Here is a 23,336-nt window from a genome sequence, read left to right on the forward strand (position 1 = left end):
TTTTAATCTACTGTGATTTGCAGTTGTGCTTCATTTCTTGCCATTGGCAATTATTAGCAACTTTGCTTTTTTTGGTGACAACTGGTAATTTCTCTCATTTAAAATTTGTACTCCCTATTAAGTGATTATATTTTCTCGAGAAAAATATGGAAAATTGGGATCCCAAATATGGGAATCCGCCATTATAATAAGCATACTTCCAAAATTAAGCATTGCTAAAATGACCAAAAAAGTCACCAATCACGGGAAATGAAGCTGCAAATTGCTGGTGGCATGAAATAGATTCCGCAAAAAAAAAGTTCAACATGACAAATATGACCTGTATTTTTTGACCATCCTGACTTTTCCACAAAAATGGCCCATTGTTTTCAATGCAACCACCTCCTGTTCCTATTATTTTTTACTGAAAAATTAATTTATCAACTTATGAGTTATATAATTATAACTATAAATATTGATTCCACATATTTTTCATTTAAAACTAGATAGGATAACTATATTTTCTCGAGAAAAATATGCAAAATTTTGTTTGCGAATATGGGACGTCGCTAAATTAGGTAAAATTACCAATTAAAGCACAAAACTAACTGAAATCTTCTAAGATACCATAAAAAATAGCTGTTTTCAATCCCCCAAGTTTGAAAAGATTTTTAAAATAAGTTCTTTTGTGGTAATTTGAGAATTTCACTCTAAATGCACAAAATGTTGAGCAATATCTGTTAAATGAATCAACTTATTCACAGCTGCCTGTCAAATGTGAAAAGCAGCAGGCTTCTGAAAAAAAAAACGTTAGGCATGTTGAGAAATACTGCCTCACTAAATATTTCAACTCGCTTTTGACAATTCGTGTTGCCGTATGTGCAAGATTCAGAGAAAATTTCTCTGAACATGATATTTGTATTTTCTTTGAATATAACACGTATTGACAACACTTAAATTGTCAAAAGTGAGTTGAAGGATTTTGAAATATTTAGTGAGGCAGTATTTCTCAATATACATAAACCATATAGAGTAGAATGCCTGTTAACTTTTTTTTTCAGAAGCCTGCTGCTTTTCACATTTGACAGGCAGCTGTGAAAATGAGTTAATTCATTTAATAGATATTACGCGGCATCTTGTGCGTTTATGTTAATAAATTAACATCCACAAATATATAAGTTATAGATGAAATTTTATTTTCGAAACAGCTTATCTCTACAAAAATTGAACCACAAACATGATTCTTGAAAAGATTTTTAATGATGACGTGTTTCAATGCATATAATTAAATATTGTATTGCTACATAAATTTTCTTATTAATTTACAGTTATTTGGAAAGAAAAAAATATTGCACCATGTGTGAGTTACCCGAATATCACAAATTCGAGCTGTTTGTATTAATTATTACATTTTTCATGTGATCATTTCGTTAGTTATTGCTGCATAATAATTTGCTATAATTGATAAAATAACCGATTGGTACAATTTAAAAAAAAAGAAAAGTAGAATTATCAAAAATTTAATTGTCGATTTCGTGCCAGACAAAATGCACTTCTAATACATCAATGAGACAAAAGAAAGCCATGTATAATGTATCAAAAACAAATCTTTTATAATAAAACAAGGAGGGGAGTGTGGGAGAGAAAGCTTTAACAATTTTGAGCCATAGGAACTGTCATTTCACATCACATGATCCAACAACCCCAACTGAAAGGCCAGTCGTAGTCCAGGCTCTGTCCCTGGTAGGATGTAAGCCATTTACAACAACCCCAACTAGTTTATATTAAATAATACAGTCCTAGATTCTAATAAATATAAGTGTATATATAATATAAAATATTTGACTCATGACAGAACAAAAAAAAATGATTTACTAACAGCGTGAAAAAAAGTATCCTAAACACAGTGAATGAATTGACTGCCACCAAATTGATTCCCGCCAACTGGCTTGATTGTGACCATGCGTTTTGACAAGCTCTTTGAAATATTCAAACAACAAATTACTTTGAGTCTTGAGGCTCATATTTAAGTAAAACAAAACTTTTTTCTCTCTTCACAATCGGAACTTCAAGAACTTGTGCGACAATGACCTCTCCAATGAATTCCATTTGCAAGGACAAAAGATAGAAGGGAAAAAAACAATTACAGATAATGCTGATTTATTTATTTAAAAATACAAACTACAGGCAAAAGCCCAGTTACAGCTTGCATAAATGAATACAAGATAAAGATAAAAACATATGTATATACAAATACTATGTTAAAAGTTTAGAAATATACATCAGTATTACTGCATCTGAGAAATCGGTACAATGGGGACTTTTTCAAAACATAAGAATGATATGGGGGAACATAAAAAAGATTATGGCATCTAAGATTGATTCGTGGGCAGTAAAAAATAATACGATTTAGAATATCAGTTGCATCAATATCAAAGTGAATTTTTACAAAAAAACTAGTAAGGGCCCTGAGACGGCAAGTTTCAAGTGAATCATAATTGAATGGTGAGCAAAGTATTTCATTTGGTAAGTAGTGATTATATGACTGATGTTTCTTAAAATATACATAATGTAAAAACCTGTTTTGAACACGTTCAATTTTAACTATATTAAATAAGCAATGTGGATTCCAAATTATGCTACAGTATTCCAAAACAGATCGAACATAGGAATTGAAAAATAACAAAATAGTTTCAACATTGTGAAAAAGCTTACTATTACGAATTATAAAACCAAGACTTCTGGATGCTTTAGACACAATATAATTAATATGTTGGTTAAATGAAAAAGAACTGTGAAATATACCTAAATCCTTCACACAATCAACCCTTAGAAGTAATTGGCCATCAATACTGTAATCATATATAAGTGGAGAATGCCTCCTATTATAGGTAATACATTTACACATCAATATTTAAATAAAACTTATTTACACACCATAGATTCTTGTAATTTAGCAGCGTCATCATTATTAATAACATGAAAAATTTTTACATCATCAGCAAACATTAAGCATTTAGTATCAATACTACAATCAGATAAATCATTTATAAATAAAATAAAAAGTAAGGGACCCAAAATCGGCCCCTGGGGAACACGGGAATAGCATGCATAACCAGAGGATTTACAACCATTAAAAATTACTCTGAGATCTCCCGGTAAGGTTTAGACCAAAGGTACATAATATTGTTTAAAATTCTATTTTTCCCCCTTAAGCAACAGCACCAACTTTGAGAAAACATGCAGTCATGATCATTTCTGTATCTTTTGAATATGCGATTCTACACCAGGCAGATTATAATAGTAATAATAATGATTTCTTATTTCAACTCATGGAAGCTAAACCCTTTTGTCATTTGCGATTCTGGCTGAGGTTATATAGTGTGAAGCTAGGCAGTATTTGCAAAGGAAGGAAGGCAGAAATATTATTCATTCACTGGGCTTTAAGCAATAGAAGTATTATTTGTTCTAAACCTTGGAAGAAATAAACTGGACTCGACTCTGGCAAAGGTTGCAAGAGCCAGAGTGTATCCACCGACATGGTCTGGATTCTTTGAACACATCTCCATGTGGTTGACTGGAATCTTACTCGTTGATCTCGTTGGCCTTCTGTGGAAAGAAGAAAAAAATTCACATCAGTACAGAAACCTCAAAGGTTAAAGCACGTCAATTAAAGGAATATATTTAACTTTTTCTTACAATGAAAACCCTCAATGACATGAAATTTAAGAGAAAAAAAATGTTTTGATTTGATAAAGAAATGAAAATTATGAGCAAAAAATATAAACAAACCATCAAACACCATTCAATTGCATTTTGTCAAATAAGTTTGGAAAGGGAATATTAAGCTTTGGCATTCGCAAAAATAAGTTATAAGCTGAATCATTGAGATGGAAAATCCAAACCATTAATCTTGATTTTGAGATGGGACGCATGAAATAACACAGGAAAACAATTAAATTCTATCTGACTTAAAAACACAACACAATTTCCAACAATTTTGATCTGCTGAACACGAATATCACTCATAAAAAGTTTTTATTGGCTTTTGCATTTGAGATATTGCCCTGTTAACAGTTAAAAGTGTTTAATAAGCGTTATTGTATGATGATAAGTACCGTAGAACAATGTTACAAAGGAAAATGGTCAATCTCGATGTTGGCTGACTACTGTTGGACAATTGTAAGAGATGATCCTTATGACCAGTACAAGCGCAAGAATGAACTATTATGCTATAATACATTTACATTTCTATGTATTTTTATTGTGTCATTTGTAATGTATTTTTATGCATATCAATATTGTGCCTGAATATACTGGTAAAGTTTCTATATATTTGTGTTGTTTTTTCTGTACACATATTTTGTTTTCTAATTAACTCAATCAGGGACAAGATATCTCTTCCTAATGCACATGGAAGTAATTCATTCAAACACTCTCTCTCTCTCCTTTTTTCCCATCATCACATAGCTTTATTGTAATCCTATGAAGAAAAGTTTATTTTTCCTTTCCCGTTCTTTCTATATTCCAGTTCAGTGATTTTTCCCAGTTTCAGTGATATATATGAAAAATATAAAGTATATTTTCACTATAAATTTGTAAGTGAGAGAGAGAAAGAAAAAAAATAGAGGAGAGTGAGAAAGGGAGAAAATGAGGGTTCAAATTAAATCCACAGTACACTGATCTTTTCCCCAAAAAACAAGGAAACCAGTTTTTTTTAGTATCGCCTATATTTCTGTCTCATTCCAATTTCAGAATATGTACTGCCGAAGCGAGTACAGCTATACCCTCAGCAGCAATGAGCTAAAATCGTGTAAACAAGTCTCATCCTGCTCATACTTCAAATGCAGATCATCCAAATTTGTTGCCAAAAGCCTGTACATGAAGGAGTTAAATGTGCAATTTCAGAGCTAATCCAGTTTTTTTTTATGAGTGTTTAGCACACCAAATTAAATAAGAAATGACTTTCTGTTTCTAGATGTAGAAACTTTCTTTGTTGTTCAGTATAATAAATGTAGGGTTGATGTGAAAAGATTATAAAGGCCACAAAATTGAAAAGGCTGACAATATAGAAATCCAAAAACAAATTGAAACAGAAATCCAAAATAAAAAAGAAATAATTTCAATAATAAAATAAAATGTTACACTCATAGATACCTGCGAACTAAATGTACATTTATCAATCGGTTATTTAAAATTCATGAACTAACTTTTTCAAGTTTGTCTCGTTGAGCAAAGTTTTCATAAGATGATGTTAATCTAACGTTCCCAGTTCCATTTCTATGTTTCGTTCAGATTTAAATTTTGCCTTCAATGCAGATGACTTGGTTTCACAAAGATGAAATATAGGGAACGAAGGCAGCCCAATTAAAACTGGTTCCAAAGAAGTAGGGTCCCAAATGCTAAAAGGTCGAGAAACACATTTGTAAGATGTTTGAAAATCTCCCAATGGAATAAATATAACTCAGATAGCAATATATTTTTTTCTTTTTTTCACAAATTTTCATAGATATATTGAAATGATTGGGTCCAAAGTGAAAAGAACAATAAGAAATGATCCATAATAAAGCAAAATTTCACTTTTTATGTGTGCCGTTCTTAATTGCAGTGAAATTTAGAACCAATTTTTTCACTACCTCGAGTGTGTTGAGAAACCATCTTGGAAAGGACCTGAAGAAGACTAAGCACGAAAATTCACTAATTTGATGACTAATCATTCGAATGAGGGGGAAAAAAAGTAATTTGATCTAGAAAGCAATTCCTTTGTCTTTTTGCAAATGATGGTAAATTCTTACATTACTTTTTGGTTACTTGAACGAGTTAACTTCAAAGTTCAAAGAGTGGCACAACAATATGTCGACTATTTATAGACTTCTGAATGTTGACTTTTCAACAAAGGTCAATATTGTTCTAACAAGAATGTGTTGCTAGTCTTAAAGAGTTCACTTCATTAACATTTATTCTCGTAAATTGAAACAACCCCCCCCCCCCCCAGCTTTGACCTTCTTTTTTTTTATTATTATCATAACATACAAACATATACATAAACACATTCAACATACACTTTTGACCTCAAGGGGCATGTCTGTCCTTCCAGTAGGTCTACAAGGGTTTTTCCATGGATTATTTTTCTTAGCAACAGCCTATTATGGTTTAGGTTGGTTTACAATTGTTCAATATAAAGCATTATTTTTGTTTGTATTTATGTAACAAAGAAATTTTACATACAGATGGATTGTATCATGTAGTTGTATTATTGTTGTAATATAGATTCTAGACTGGTATTCATAGAAAATGTGAATATATTGTTATTAGATCTTATGTCATTATTTGTATGATTGATTGTATGGTATAGATTCATTATTTTTGGAGCGGTGTATCTATAACTCTTTTGAAATAACATTTTATTTGTTTTTGTTTTCTGCACTTTATATATGTTATTTAATCTAGATGATGTTCTATTTTGTTTCATTTCTAACCAATTCTTGTTTAAGAATGAAAATTTTATTAGTCTATAAACATAGTTTTGTCTTATAGTTAGCTTATGGCATTCTATTTTGTTGGTGTTTATTGTGGTGCTTGTTATTTGGGATCTTATCTTGTTATATATATTATCTAGTTTTTGTATATCTGTTTGATATGCACCTCCCCAAGCAGTGATTCCTATGTTACTATTGAATATATCCAAGCATAAAATAAATCTTTTAGAAAGTTATTGCCTATGATTCTCTTAGTCTATACAGAATTGCTGCATATATTCTTAATTTTTTTATTATTTTTTCACACTGTGATTTCCATTTTAAATCATCTTGTATTATTATTCCTAGGTAGTTGTATTCATATACTCTTTCAATTTCGTGACAGTTACATTGTAAAATATGTTGACACGGACAATGATCATGGATTTTTATACTTAAATTTGCCAAACTATTTATGTTTCTTGTTTTTAAGCATATGTATTTAGTTTTCTGTATATTTAGTTTTAGTTTATTTTTCTTGAGCCAGGTACTGATTTTGAATAGGTCCTCTTCAACTTTTTTTTATTAAATTTGTAATTTCAGTGTCTTCAACATACAGTACTGTATGTACTGTATCGTCTGCGAATGAGATTAATTTACCATTTATGTTGAGTTTGAATATATCATTTATGTAAATGAGAAACAATATCGGGCCAAGCACAGATCCCTGGGGGACACCTTTTTTTACTTCTAAGAATGTATTCATTTCTTCACCTATTTTAACTGATTGTTTCCTATTAGAATAGTATGATTTAAACCAGCTCAATATGTTTCCACGTATACCAGCTGATGACAACTTTTCTGTGAGTGTCTCTAAATCTACATAGTCAAAAGCTCTTTTTAAATCCAGAAATATCGTTATAGAAAATTTATTGCAGTTGCACCCGGTAATTGAGTAATTGCACAGCTCTAAGATGGCCATTTCTGTATTCTTACTTTTCTGAAACCCATATTGGTTAGGAGCTAAATAATGCTGATAATTAAGAAAATCTACGAGCTGTTTTTTTATGCACTTTTCTATTACTTTTGAAAATACTGGAAGAATTGATATGGGTCTAGAGTTAAGTAAGTTATTTGTCTCTCCTGATTTATAAATGGGGTGTACTATGCCATACTTTAAATCACTATAAAAGACTCCTTCCATTATAGATGAGTTAATTAAGTTTTTTATTACATCCACGTGATAATGGGCAATTATTTTCATCATCTTAGGGTATATTTGGTCATATCCACTTGCTTTATTAGTCTTCAATTCAGACATAATCTTATCAATGTCATAATCGTTAATTTCAAAGAAGTACATAGAATTGTTAGAATTAGTCATTGTTTGGTCATCTTCACAATTACAGACTGTGTTTAATTCTATTTCTTCCAAGTTTCTTGTAACAAAGTCTTCGTTAAATTTCTTCGCTAAATCGTTATGGTTATCACAGATAGGGAGTATATTTTGCTTTGCACTTTTATTAAGTATATTCTGATTTATACATTTCCATTGCATTTTTTTGTTATTCTCGCATTTCGTAAAAGTATCTCTGATATATTCCTGTTTTATTTTTCTAATATACTTTTTCAGTTCCTTATTGTATTCTTTGTACTCTTGCTCGTATGACATAATATTTGGGTACTTTTTGTATTTTTTGTACAATTTTTCCTTATGATATATTTTATTTATTATTTCTTTTGTGATCCAGTTTTTTTTACTTTTTTTGGGTTTCATCTTGACTTGTTTCATCCATAGATTAGAGTTTGATTGCATGATATCCACGAATCGTTTGTATTTATTTTGTATACATCTTTTTTCTAGGACACTAACAAAATTTATATTTTCAATGAATTTTTCAAATTTATCATAATTTATTATTTTTATGTTTGTTTTTTCATTTTCTTCTATTTTCTTTTGTATAAAGTTTATGTATCCTAATACTGGATAGTGATCTGTTATCTGAGTTTTATACACTGTGAATTTTTCTATTGAATTTATTTTTGATCTATAGAATACATGGTCTAAACATGTTTTATTGTTATTTGTTTCTCTTGTTATATTTTTGTGAAGGGGGACCAGTCCATTTATTGCCATTATGTTAAGATATTGAGAAGTTTCGTTATCATCTCCATGTAAATTTATATCAATATCACCCACTATTAAAGTATTTTGCTTCAATTTCTGAAAATTTTGTTCTATTTATCAATATTTAATTTTTTTTTATATTTAATTTTATTTAATTGTGAGATGGAAAAAGAATGCGAACGGTATAAGAGTAATAAATCAATGTCATAATCAGGGAGGTATATACGTAATTCTTCAGCAGTTAAAAATTTAACATTTTTCTTTTGTATTGATATTTTTATTTATATACATTATTACTCCCCTGGTTCTATTGTATGTTCTACTGTTTATATAGCAATAGTAATCTATTATTCCTTCAAGATTGTCAATATAGTAATTAAATAATTCTTCACTTAGGCCTAAGAAATACCACCAGACTGTCAAAATTTGCTCTTATACTTTGGATATTCAATGTAAGAAACATCAATGTTGAGTTTGGTTAATTTTTCCTTTTCTGACAAACACAATATTCCAAAAATATATTCATTCCAACATCACATTCACTGTTAACTTGAAAACTGGATAGCAGTACACTCATCTTTATTCGTATATATTCATAAACTTTTAGCTATAATAGCTAAAAAATCCATAGCAACACAACTGCCCTTTTTTGCTTTTTGACATTTAGCACAATACACACACCTTTCTGATATGAACACGTTTGATCTCCACGTGCTTTTTCTCTACCTGGATCGTCCTCTTCATGCCATCTGACCCTCGTGAGAGAACAGTTCCGGTCCTGCCATTGGTCTTCTTTGCGTCGGCGATGCACTCTTTTTCCGCCTCTGGAATGCCTATCACCTTCCTTGGAGGTACTTCGTTACGACCACATCCAAGTAGGGCGATACGTTCCTTCGGCGTGTGCAACTGGTCATTCCTCATGTCCAAGGAAAATCCGTGTTTCCTCAAGAAGTCCGCTCCGATGATGCACGGATCCCTTATGTCTGAAACGAAGACGGTGTGTCTATAGGTGACCGTGGCGAACTTCACTGAGCCTTCCAATTTTCCACGCACAGTCATTTTCTCGCCAGTGACTGTCTCCAGCGTCAACGATGGTGGTACGTAGAGAAGTTGTTGCTGGAATTTCCGAACCAGGTCCGTCCTGACGATGCTCGCGTTGGCTCCGGTGTCGATGACCATCCTACACGGCAGTCCATCGATCTCGCCTCTCTTGTGGACCCCGTGCATCTGTGAGACGTGGTACACCCGGCATGGCGCATCTTCCGTACCGGTAGCTGCAACTGAGCATACGCTCCGCAGGTAGCCTTTTTCGTGGAGTTTCCAACGACTTGTTTTTCTCGGTCCCACGATCGTTTTTGGCGCACTTCAGATCTTTCAGCTCTCTGACGGCAGCAATGGAGGTGGTGACATCTGTCACGGCTGCCTTCATGGCCTCTAACTTCATGGCTTCGATGCTTGATTTCATCTGGCCCATCAAAGACATCAGTTGTTTCAGCTGTTCTCGCATCTCGTCTATGTCCATCCCTCTCGTCTTCATGCAAATCTTGAATTATCTCACTTCTGACAATAAATTGTTCCGAATAATTTTCCACAAGACTTCGAGGTTGCAAAACAAGAAGTGGTTCGACGGACAAACACAGATTTATTTACAGAACAGCAATTTTCACGTATTTACAAGCTAATCAGAGAGCTACCACAACTGACTGCTCATCGAATCTCTCTATTCGAGTCTGTCTAGCCCAAAGCCGCTTGTAAGCTGCAGCACTCTTAATGCAGCTTTGGTCTAGCCTGCCATTTTGTGAGCGCCAGACTATTTATAACCCCGGAGAAACTTCGAGAAAAAGAACATTCCACAAAATTCTATTTTACAGTTTCCTAGTCGGCAGCGCCACCGTACGGAGGGGTTGAACCAATGTCTGGAGGGGCGGGACTTTCTGGAATGTTCTCATCAATAGCATCCCTCTCCGATAAACCGAAACCGGCATCAACTGGTTTCCATATTTCTGAGAGCCATCGAACAAATCGCGCCATCTATCGCCTACAGATCGTAACAATATTGTATCTAGGAAGTAACAATTTTATATAAGGGAATCAAAATTAATTTAAAATTCTCTAGAATACTTTAAGACAGTGTTTCTTAACCTTTTTTTACCCGTGGCCCCCTTTGAACCATATTTTTTTCTCGTGGCTCCCCTGTCTTACCCAGAGTTTTCAACTCATTTAGAAGCAAGACACTTTATACGTATTGAAATGGGGTTCCGTTCACAATCCCGACAGACGAAATCCCGACAAGTCACAATCCCGACAGACGAAATCCCGACAGGTCAAAATCCCGACAGGGTCGAAATCCCGACAGGTCAAAATCCCGACAGGTCAAAATCCCGACACGGTCGAAATCCCGACAAGTCAAAATCCCGACACGGTCAGAATCCCGACAGGGTCGAAATCCCGACACGGTCAAAATCCCGACACTGTCCAATTTAAAAATTCAATTTCGCCGTATAAGCCGCACTTCGTGATTTCTGTCGGGATTTGAATTTCTCGCGGTGAGGGGCGTGCGGGCGCCGATGAGAATGATAAATTGTGATCAAATAAATTTTTCAAATTTTAATTTCGCCGTATAAGCCGCACTTCGCGATTTCTGTCGGGATTTGAATTTCTCGCGATGAAGGGCGCTGGGGTGACGATGAGAATGATAAATTGCTATCAAATAAATTTTCAAATTTTAATTTCGCCGTATAAGCCGCACTTCGCGATTTCTGTGGGGATTTGAATTTCTTGCGGCAAGGGGCGTTGGGGTGACGATGAGAATGATAAATTGCTATCAAATAAATTTTCAAATTTCAATTTCGCCGTATAAGCCGCACTTCGTGATTTCTGTCGGGATTTGAATTTCTTGCGGCAAGGGGCGTTGGGGTGACGATGAGAATGATAAATTGCTATCAAATAAATTTTAAAATTTCAATTTCGCCGTATAAGCCGCACTTCGCGATTTCTGTCGGGATTTGAATTTCTCGCGACGAGGGGCGTTGGGGCGCCGATGAGAATGATAAATTGCGATCAAATAAATTTTCAAATTTTAATTTCGCCGTATAAGCCGCACTTCGTGATTCCAGAGGCCTGAGTTAGGTCCGACCGTTCATCGCACACAAGTTCCAAGGAAAAATTGATATTCTTTGCCTTTGTAGTCTAGTGGGCTCACCCAGAAAGCTCGAGAACGTGGGTTTGATTCCTAGCAAGAGCACAGGTGAATTTTTCCTTCCTAACTTCATCTCGCATCAGCCAACCGTTGAAACCTTCGTATAGATAGCGGAAAGTGATATCATCCTCGGAAAATACAGTGTGTGTGGCTCAAAACAAAAAAATCTAAATTTTTCTTTGATTTCCCGTCCTTTAACTTCCAATTTGAAAGTTGTTGCATTGTCTCTCCTGATGCCAACAGAAAAATTGCATGTTTCTCAGTGCAATATTCGCTAAGATATTTGAATTCGAAAACTGGAGAAAAGTTATGAAAAGACAGCAAAAACTAATCGACAACGCTCCTTCCCCAAATTTATGCTGTCCTTTCCACCTTTCCTTCGAATTTTGAATTCAAATATCTCGGCGAACATTGTACTTGTCAACTTAGATTTTTTTTGTTGGTCTCAGGAGATACGGTGCAGTCACTTTATAATTAGAAGTTTTAAAAATTTATATTTTTTATTTTGTTACACACTGTTTTCACTCTCAAAACTGGTACAGGGTAATTTTTGAACGCCTTTTGAGCATTTTTTCAAACTGAAATCATCTCTACCACGGATGGTTGAGAAGACAATGGCCGTACTAACTCTTAAAGGACACCCTGTATGCAACTACACTACCACACAATTTGCATACTCTCTTCAAAGCCTTAAGACCAACTTAGAGATAGAATTTTAAGAAATTTTTTTGGCAGTCTCAACAGTATAAAATAAAACTATTGACAGAATTTTATGTTTATAGCTTCGTAGTGAGAAGGGGGGAATTGGGGATCCGGTCCCTTCGAAATGAGAGAAAATGATTGAAATAAGGTAAAACATGGCCAAATATATTATTTGACCACCTTGTCCCCCCCCCCCCCGAATGGAATTTCTAGATACGGGCCTGACCTTCAATGGTTGCGGCTCGGCGATGAATCAGTGAATTAAGCTGTCAAGACATGTAATTTTATACATATGAATAAAAATATTTCTCTACTATTACATTGCTTTCGAAAACCTTGAAAATTTTAAATTAAGATCTTCATGAAACGGTCTAACTTTGTGCAATATCATTTGACATTTTAAGTCTATTTGAAACTTGAGCGAGAAAGAATTTCGAAAAATTCTCAAAGAAAATAATAAGGAACAGCAGTGTTTGTGGAGGATAGAAAAATCGATAAATGCCAGAAAAAGGCAACCCTGAATCCTTTGCTTTTCGCCAAGTTGGAAAAGTAAATGAATTTCCAAATTATTGATCTCCATTGATCATGGTATGCGCCACAAACCACTTGCAGCGACAAACGGAAATCCCGACAGAAATCGCGAAGTGCGGCTTATACGGCGAAATTAAAGTTTGAAAATTTATTTGATAGCAATTCATCATTCTCATCGTCGCCCCAACGCCCTTAATCGCGAGAAAGTCAAATCCCGACAGAAATCGCGAAGTGCGGCTTATACGGCGAAATTAAAATTTAAAAAATTTATTTCATCGCAATTTATCATTCTCATCGTCACCCCAACGCCCCTTGCCGCAAGAAATTCAAATCCCGACAGAAATCGCGAAGTGCGGCTTATACGGCGAAATTAAAATTTGAAAAATTTATTTCATCGCAATTTATCATTCTCATCGTCACCCCAACGCCCCTTGCCGTAAGAAATTCAAATCCCGACAGAAATCGCGAAGTGCGGCTTATACGGCGAAATTAAAATTTGAAAAATTTATTTCATCGCAATTTATCATTCTCATCGGCGCCCCAACGCCCCTCGCCGCGAGAAATTCAAATCCCGACAGAAATCGCGAAGTACGGCTTATACGGCGAAATTGAATTTTTAAATTCGACCGTGTCGGGATTTTGACCGTGTCGGGAATTTGACCCTGTCGGGATTTCGACTTGTCGGGATTTTGACCTGTCGGGATTTCGACCCTGTCGGGATTCTGACCGTGTCGGGATTTTGACTTGTCGGGATTTCGACCCTGTCGGGATTTTGACCTGTCGGGATTTCGTCTGTCGGGATTGTGACTTGTCGGGATTTCGTCTGTCGGGATTATGACCCACACCCATTGAAATGATTTTTTTTTCAGTGAATTTATACTGAACGAAAATTTTGCAAAGAAAATTGGCCTCCAAACTAACCTAGAATTTATTGATCTCCCGGCTAGTCCGAGTTCTATCAGGACCGTCTCAATACCATGGGGCCCCCTCCTTAGGCAAAGTGATGCTATGGTAGTCCCATACTTTAGCTGGAAATAAACAGCCTACATATTTTCTACTTATTTTCAAAATTAATTGTACTATACAAAATATCATAAGGTGGGGTCACTTATGTGCATGACGCCCCTCACAAGAGCGGGACTGACAGAGCTACAGCCCGGGGCCTAATATGGTTTTCACCATACCACAAGGAAGCCATATGGCCCCCGGTTGAGAACCACTGCATAAGACGGGTGACCCGCATAAGACATTCATTTTTAAAAATATTGTTGGTGTTGCTATCTACTTTCAAAATCAGAAGTGCCTTTTGTGGTGATGACGAAGCTCACGTATAACAAACTAAATTCTTCATTCAGCTTTGCTTCTTATAAACAAAGCTAAAGCCGGGTTTTCCTAGGAGCAGGTTTCCTGTGCCACGCGCAACGTGATTCACCCAGCGCGACACGCCGCCCACTCACCAGTAAGAAAAGCAGCATGACTGTTTTCCTACAGAGCGCAATACGGCTCACGACAGCACTTTACGTTGGGCGTTATTGGCTGACTCCTTCTAGAGGAGTCAAATGCGTCGTGCGCCGCGGTTTTGCCGATATTCTCTTTGGTCCTACCGGCTATGGATGCCAAAGCCATATACTTTATATAGCCGCCCTGATCTGATGCGCTTTGCTAGGAAAATACAAACGCGTAGCGTGATTATGTAACACGTTTCTGTCGGCGCGAAATAGTCTAATTCGGTTCACGTGGTGCAAGAAACCTATTCCTAGGAAAACCCGGCTTTAGGCTGCCATGTTTGTTGACATATCGAAATTTTCAGACAGCCTTAAAGCACTAAATCAGTGCCTTATATAAAATCTTATAGCTCAGTACCTTAACCAAAGGGGGAAAAAAATCGTGAATTTTTTGCCATCTATGGATTAAAAATAGTACTAGAGTTGATAGTTTTTTTTTTGCATTTTAAACAATAGGTACCAGCACAGATCCTAGTTTTTTGTTTGTGATATCCATCATCAAAGTTCTTAAATTTGTGAATAGATGGCAGCAAAAGCTTCGGTATTGAAAGAACGAGAAATAGCCAGCATTTTGATTTTAAAACATTTGAATTTAAAAAAAATGTTGGAATGGCCAAAATTAAGGAAAATTACGGTAATCCCTATATTCACCCTTTCAAGATACATTTTCTGGAAATCAATTTTTTTTTTCAAGTGGGCGAATAGATTGTCGTCATCCAAGAAGTCCAAAAACTTTGTTTACAAACATAAAAAAAGTCTTTTGCATATTGGTAAATAAATGTATTTACGGATTCCAAATCAGTCATCATGGCTCTCGACAATTTCTCTATTCATTCATCTACGGTGACTCATCTCCTGTATGCTCAACTGGTTCATACTAGTTCTTTGGTTAACAGCATATCACTAATTTGGGTCCCAAGTCATTCGGGCATTACCATTAATGAAACCATTGACAATCATGTTCGTACTGTAGCTTCTTCTACTGTTGATCTTCTACCTTCTAGCCTTTATGTGGAGGACATTCGTTCGATTTACTATCGCTACTTCAAGGAAAATATTCGCAATGCTCTTTTCTTATCTATTCCTGAGTTTAGCTTCTTCTATAACTGCTGCCAGAACTTCTCCCCTTTGTTTTCGAACAGAAGGTTGGAATGTTTATTTTACAAACTCATTTGCAATAGAGCTCCCTTGAACGAATACCTACATCGTATCAGGAAAATGGCTAACCCTCTCTGTCCACAATGCAAGATTCCTGAAACTTCATCTCATTTTTTGTTTTCTTGTATTGGGTTCTCCCAGGTTCGGTTCTCAACTTTTAATTCTCTTTCTCCACCAGTTAGGTGTTGGTCCGAGTTCTGTTCAGGCAGACCTGAGAACATTATCTGTAGCTTTGAGAGGTTCGTTACCCTTAGTCAACGTTTTTCGTGAGTTTTTATTATTTTTTTTCTCTCCCCCTTTTCTTTCTCTCGTTTGGTTTTTGTCCTTTTCTGTCTTGGTTGTTTGGTTTCATTTTTGTTACCACACACTCATCCAGGGACTCCATGTCATCATATCATTCTAAAGCGGCTTAGCATCGTCCCCTAAGCCTGAAGACTTCTTCTCCATCTCATATAACATCTCCATCTGCGTTTGTTTCGTCTGGTTTTTTTTTTTTTTTTTCATACCCTTCTGAAGAAGAGGGAAGAATGGAAATTGCTGGAATTCCCATGTGTTCTGTGATTGATGACAGCTCTTTCGTTAGTATATTTTATAACATTTTCTATGCTTTTGTGGAATGTTTCTTTCTCTAACAGGGGATGGCCCGAAGGCATAAAGCCCTGTATAATTGAAGAAGAAGAAGAAGAAGGTAAATAAATGACGTTTCGTCTATCGAATTTTCTATGAAATTTGAAATGTAGTTTGATTCATGTAAGAAAATTTTAAATAAATGTCCATCAAAATCAATGGAAAGTTATTAATTCATGTTAACATATTAATAGTTATTAATTAATTTTTCGGGCCGGTCTATTTATAAGAGCGTGGAGGAAAGAAACATGAATTATGAGGGGTGACTTTTTTTTATTATTATTTGCTCGATGAGTAGAACCAAATATAGCAACATCATTCACGTGGCGTCAGTGGCGATGAAGGTCACAAGAACAAATAAGAAATTATTTTTCTCCACTTACTTTTCATTATAATTGTTTCTTTACCATCGCTGATGTAGGTCAGTGTTTTGGGGGGGGATCGATGTTTAAAAAAGTTACAATCTACGCTAAGATTATTTGTGAATAATCAAAAATGTAACGTGTTTATTTTATTTGATCGTTTTTAATAATTAAGAAGTCCGTCTAAACTTTGTATGTTGAAAGTTTCTATATCTAACTTATGGCTGCCTACAACTTCATCTATAGGCCTAGTCCGATTTAACGAGTGCGGCTTATAGCGGCAATCTTGCTGTAACGAGTGAATATCAAATATGTAATGTTAAAGATACAAAAAAAAAGGCAAGTTGAAAATTAGGAGGCTGGCATTCGCATGTAAAAATGCTCAAAAATGCCAGTTTTTCCATCTCTTCAAGAATTGAATACGATGACTCATCATTGCACATACTCCTCCGAAAAATTACTTTGAGTAAAAAAAAATGGACATAGAAAAGTCAAATTTTTCAACCCTTCCTATTTTTAAGCTTCCCCAATATACACGCGGAATATTTTGCACACAGACACTTGAGTTAATTCACCCTGTATTTAAAACTGAATTTTTTTCTTTGCAATTCAGTAATGTCCACATTCCTGTAGCTATAAAACTGGCAGTTAAGCAGCGAAAGTTTTGTTCTCGTTAACAGCCTTTTGTATTTGAAAAGTGAAGTATATTTTTATTATGCAATTTCAGATTTTTTAAGTTGTGGTGTTATTCCTACGAGTGTGTGATGTAATGATTTTATTAGGCATTTGTCTCTCCCAGTGTTACCAAGAGACCACGGGACCCAAACTTACAGTTTGAAGTAGTGCTCAAATGACTGAAAAATGTGCTAAAAATACTTATGACTGGATGGAAATTTTTTGACGAATGAAAATACTGAAATTGAAGTGATATAATAAAGAATTTTAAATGTTCAGTTGATCTACTAAATTGCTTTGATTGTGTGAAATTCCATGCAAAAATGTCCCAGGGATTCAACTGCTGCGAGACCAAAAAGAAATTTCATGACTAGAGTTCTGTTCATTTATTAATATTGAAACGAAATGATCTAAAAATTGTTTTAATGCAAGAGCTATTATATTAGCTGACAGAGCAAAATAAAAGAAAGAAATTTCCTTATAACGAGATGTCTGTTATTACGACAATCTTCCTTGTGATTATGAACTGTCGCTATAACAGACTTTCACTGTACTTGGTACTTGATGTTATCATGATTAAATTTTAGAAATATTGCCGTGTTAATCATTAAATAATTATGTGAATTTTTTCATTTTGCTTAGGCATTGATCATGTGATCTGTCTCTGGAAAGCGGAGAGAGTATTTACTAGATCTACAGTTTTGTAGAGATTGTTTGACACGTTGATTGTTTTTGATGGGTTTGTTGAATTATATTTTCTCTTACCCAAAAGTTGAAGGTATTTGCTTTTAAATAGAAAAATTCTAGTTACTATTTCATTGAATTCTATTTTTATTTGAAAATTTATTTCTTAAATGTTTTTTTATTAATCTTACTATAAGCTGTAAAATATAGAAGATTTTATGCAACTTTGCAGCAGGAATGGATGAAAAAATCTATTGGAGATCAAAAAATGCTGCCCAAGTTCTTAAAAAAAGCTTCTTGCAGAATTCAAGTGCATTGAGTAGGCCTATTAACACATTCCCCATTGGGTCATTTGCGATAAGCCTTTCCTATAAAATGGGATATTTTAGTGATGTAAAAATATTTGAATGTATGTATAGTAAAACTGTGACAAATATTTTTAATTAATTAATAATTATTTTAATAACAATTTTATTTTATTGAAATTTTCAGCAGTAGTAGTAGTATCAGTATTGTATCGACCACATAAGTAGTATCAGTATTGTTTTTTAGTATTGGTAATTAGTGAAACAACTTCCTATGTGTAATGGTGCTTATCAGAATTGTTATGTCAGGTTTGCTCCTTACCCCACATGTCTTGACATGCTACAGTCAGACCTCTGAGAAAGTCATCCCTGTGGATCAGATAAAAAAATGACTTCATAAGCGGTGTGACTTAGTAACGAGAAAAAATGTGTTCATTGTGCTGTTATGACCTTCAAAACTGACGTAAAAAGTAATCATTGTTTCTACTAAGATCTTCCTGTGTTTTGATTGGAATACTTCTTTATCGGAATCGTCACTTTATTCACATTCGTCTTCTACACTTTCACAATCATTTGGTACTTCTGATTATTCATCATAAAATTCATTACATTTATCCATTATGGTAAATAATAAAATGCAAATCAAGCTTGAAAATTAACCGTTGCAATATCATTGATTGTTTGAAAAACAATAAAAACAATTGATTGTTTAAAATATATAATATATACTGGCTAAAAAATTTAATGGGCATTGTCATGTGTAATCTTGTTATCTATGAATTTATCAACAAAACATACAATTGTCGCAAAACATGAATTCTTGTTTCCCGATAACAACATTATTTCTTAAACTTCACTACAGTAAAGCAGTTGTTCTCTGAAATTGTGACAAAATCTTTCAAAAAGCAGGTTTTTCCACAAGAGAAATCAGTGTAAGTGTTGGATTTCAAAATGATATGCAAGACTTACAAAATCGTATGCAAGCTGTATGCATTCCGTGATTGCAAAGCTGAGCAGGGCCAGAATTAATTAGAGAGGCAGTGCCATAACTAGACAGTTGCACTCACACAGGGCCCACTTGGAGGGGTGGCAGAATGGGCCTAAATGCAAATTCTTGCACAAGGCACAAGAATGGCTAGTTGTTACATTGGAGAGAGACAAATAGGGCAACTGCACTGGCAGAAAAATTTAGGGTGTGGAAACAAAAACACTATTATAAAATAATTGAATTTTACGATGATTATGATTTTTTTTCCATCAGATATGGTGGGGTGGCAAAATCATGTTTCTTTTTCCCTCACAAAAATCCTAGTTACAGTCGTGACACTGTGGATTATATAAACACAGATGATAATGTGCAAACACCTTGACACGACAGATACTGACACCCTAATTAAAATATTTTGAGAAAGTTATAAAGAACGTAAATATCGTTATTTTAGGAGAAAAACAGTGTAGGTCACAATTTTGTACAGATACTGCCAAAACCTAAATGCATTATTTAGTAATTATTGACTAATTATTTATTAGTATCATTTCAGTCATACACGAGATAGTTACATAATTTTATGCATTACATCAATTGAATCTTTATTAAGTGGAAACAAACGTTCAACAAAAAAAAAAAACTCTGTCCCTTGTGATTCCATTGAAGACAGGTTTTACTGTATATGTAAAAAAGAAACTTGTCTGTATGCTGTTTCAAAAAACTCATGAAAAGCCGTCAAAAAAGTTTTTAAACTGCCTTTTTACTCCCACATATGTGTAAGAAGTAAGTTGATTTTTTATCATAAGGATAAAAACAGCAGAACTAATAATACAGTTGGCGCTTGTTATAATGACCTCACATTATAGCGACCATTCCATTACAACGACCAGTAGGATAAGTCCCAAACTTTTTCATATAACGACTATCATATGTTCTACTCTTGATATAACAACATTCTCAATATAGCATCCATTTTTGCCAGGGGGGGGGGTTTGTTATATCGAGCATTGACTGTATTTATTTTTTAGTGATATTTCTTTTCATAACAGGTACAAAATCCATGACTTTCAGTCATAAAACCTAAAAAAAATAAAATATTATTACGAAATAAAATTGAAAAATATTTACGAAATATAAAATTATTATTAAGTTACTGGCTATAATTCGAGATCAATTTTATTTTGAAAATTCAACTTTGAATTTTTCATTTCAAAAAATTGGAAAGTACATGGTTTTTTTTTTGGAATGACTTGTATACTTCCCCAAATCAGTTATAATGGTGAAACTAGAAATAAAGTATTTGTCCCGAAATTATCATGATAATTCCATTCAGGGATGCTGGTCATATTTAAACATATGTGTGAGATTTTCTCGAGTTGTACAAAAATGTATTTATTTATTATGTTTTTTGCATTTTTAGGTATACAAAGCTCCTCAATGTCTTATACTGAACTTGAACAAGGATACCAGGGGCTTAAGCAGTCAAGACCATTCTTTTATATTGGCGAAGATGAATGCAATTTAACTCATAAGATTGGAAAGGTGATGCTTTTATATTTTTTCATGCAGTTATTATTTTATTCTAAAATTAGGTTTCTTTTATTTAAATTTAAAAACAAAACCGTTAATAAAATTTTAGTTGCATGAAACCAACTAAATCCAACAACAAACTAATAACTCGTTGATGTAGAAGTGGATGAGTTTCATATCGTAACATTTCCTGTAAAATAATTAGAAAGATATGTGATAGACAATTCAAATTTGCTTGTTAAATTGTTTTAAAACTTGACGTGCTCTTTTCTTCTCATACAGATATGTTAAGTATTCTCAAAAAAAATTACCCCTTCGAAAAAAAAGACTTCTCCTTTCTTTTTCTTGTCAACGACTTCACATTTCACTGATTGAAAAATTTAAAGCCTATAACTTTTTATCCATATAAGAGGTTTTGTTTTTACACAGCATTCCTAAAAAACAGACACTTTGGGCAACCACGTTTCTAAAGTCGGCAGTTGCATGGATAGTCCACTGGACAAACAATTTCAAACAGTTTCCAATAGTACATGTGTATTGTAGATGAGGCATGCAAAAAATCATTTTTTACGTAGAAACGTGCAGCCAAACATCACTGTAAAGTGTTAGTGTACTATAAGTGTTAATCCACATGTTACAGATAGGCCTACAGGAAAGAGACAGAAAAAAAAAAAAAAATGCAGATTGGGGTGAGGGCCTTCAGCCAAGGGTAACCTAGGCTGCAACCTGGATTGCCATATGGCCCGCATTCCGTGGGATGTTTTTTCCGGCATATTTTCTACCATCTCAACTTTTTAAAATAAAAATGTTTTTTTCCTGTTTTTCAATGAAACGTGTTCTCTCTAGTCATGGCGCCAAATGTAGGAGACACTAGACAGAACTTCAAAAAAATTCCACCTAGCTAAATGAAAACCTAAGATATGAAAATTAAAAATGTGACCTGATAACCCTTTCCTAACATATGAATGTGAAAGTTACACCTTGACAATAAAGGAAAAAAAAGCTTAATTAGAATTTTTTTGTGTTGAAGGAAAAGAAACAGGCCAATCACCGCATAGTTTTTTTTTTTTCAAACCGAGCACAACTCAGGTCTATTGCTATAGGTAATTTACTACCTAGTGAGTTGTGCCGGAATTGTAAGTGTGTGTACCTAACAGTCTGAGTGCGTATCTAGTGTTGTGTATGATTTTTCAGTGCTGCCATCTATATCTCAGAAGTGAAGTGACTGACTATTTGTACTGTTTGTAGGCCTGTTTGCTCTCTGTGGCGAGACTTTTTAACGGGAATCTTGGCTCGAAGTTGGGAACCACAGAAACCCAACTTCAACCGACCACCACTGTGGCTATGGTGGGGCGACCGCATAGTTGCAATTTAAAAAAATTTTGGAATTTCGAAAAAATGTTAATGATCCCAAGCACTTCAAATTGCTATGCTTCCCATATTCATGCTTGGCTTAGCCATTTTCACAACACTGCTTGAATGTCTTGTCCTTCCCATTGAAATTCTTTTAATAACCATGATTTTTCTGCATTTTTTTTTAGCTTGCATTCATTCCCTCATCATCAAATTATATTTTTTTCTTTTTCAGAATTTTGTAAACTAGCTACCCTTGTTTTATATTGCAATCCAGTCCCGTAAATCCTTACAGCCGCTCTTGCATTTTTACCAATGGTATTTTCACAAATTTTTTTAATAATTAAGCATGTTTTTTTTTTGGCTTTTCCTTCAGAAAAGTCAATTTGCGTGTGCCATTTTTGAGTGCTGAAAGTTTTGCTCAATATTTTATATTTTCTATAATCCCCCCAGTCTTAACTTATGACCCAAAATGGTAATGCTTATGCTCATGATTTTCAGATGACTTAAATGTCATTATATATAATAACAACAGAAGCCAAATTGCAGAAAATTGCATTAATTATCCATGCATGCATAAATTTACTGTGGAACTTGTTACTTCATTATACAAAGCTAGAGATAGCTGATTGAAGATCCCATTTTATAAAATCTACTATTCACTGAATCAATAGTTTGAAGAAAAGAGAAATACGTAATTTAAAAATCTCAGCTCTGACTAGGCAATTTTTACAGAAAGAGAACCAAGACAAATACATTTTGTGTGCGCCTGTTGTTCCGTGTTCCCCCTCGAAAAAGTTATTACTTACTAGGAGTAGTAAAATTTAGTATGACATTTCAAAAATCACTGCAAGTCTTAACTCTTGCAAATGATAGAAACAAAATTATTGGGTCGAGACAAGCTATGAAGAATACTGTTAAAGGCACAGGAGACATCTGCAATGGACTGGACTGTGGATTAGTGGATAGGACTGGATGAATAAATGAGAGGAATATTTTCATTTATCATAAAAATGATAAAAGAGAAAATGAAACCAAGCATATGGAAGTCATAACCGAAAATATTCATCAAACACCCAACCCTTTGTGTTTCGGCAACCGTGTCTTTTGATATGTTCCATTCTTCTAGTATCTTGAAACATTTATCTCACA

At 34.3% G+C, this 23,336-nt stretch overlaps 1 protein-coding gene across 7 annotated transcripts in view; it reads left to right on the forward strand.

The window, feature by feature from the left end:
• The first annotated feature begins 15,251 nt into the window (after positions 1 to 15,251).
• The window catches only part of l(1)G0196 (inositol hexakisphosphate and diphosphoinositol-pentakisphosphate kinase), a 53,430-nt gene continuing 45,345 nt past the window's right edge, over positions 15,252 to 23,336 (forward strand). For 3 of the 7 annotated variants that reach the window (XM_089253004.1, XM_089253008.1, XM_089253010.1), the window contains exons 1-4: positions 15,252 to 15,272; positions 16,349 to 16,410; positions 17,967 to 18,102; positions 20,722 to 20,843. In XM_089253004.1, coding sequence (XP_089109130.1) covers positions 18,060 to 18,102; positions 20,722 to 20,843 — 165 coding nt within the window. In that variant the 5' untranslated portion in view covers positions 15,252 to 15,272; positions 16,349 to 16,410; positions 17,967 to 18,059. The other 4 variants (XM_089253009.1, XM_089253007.1, XM_089253006.1 and 1 more) reach the window with 4 other exon arrangements.

Source organism: Pholcus phalangioides, unplaced genomic scaffold, assembly GCF_987345545.1.
Source record: "Pholcus phalangioides strain wild (caught in Gottingen) unplaced genomic scaffold, Ppha-v1.0 ptg000031l_1, whole genome shotgun sequence".
NCBI classification, from domain to species: Eukaryota; Metazoa; Arthropoda; class Arachnida; order Araneae; family Pholcidae; genus Pholcus; species Pholcus phalangioides.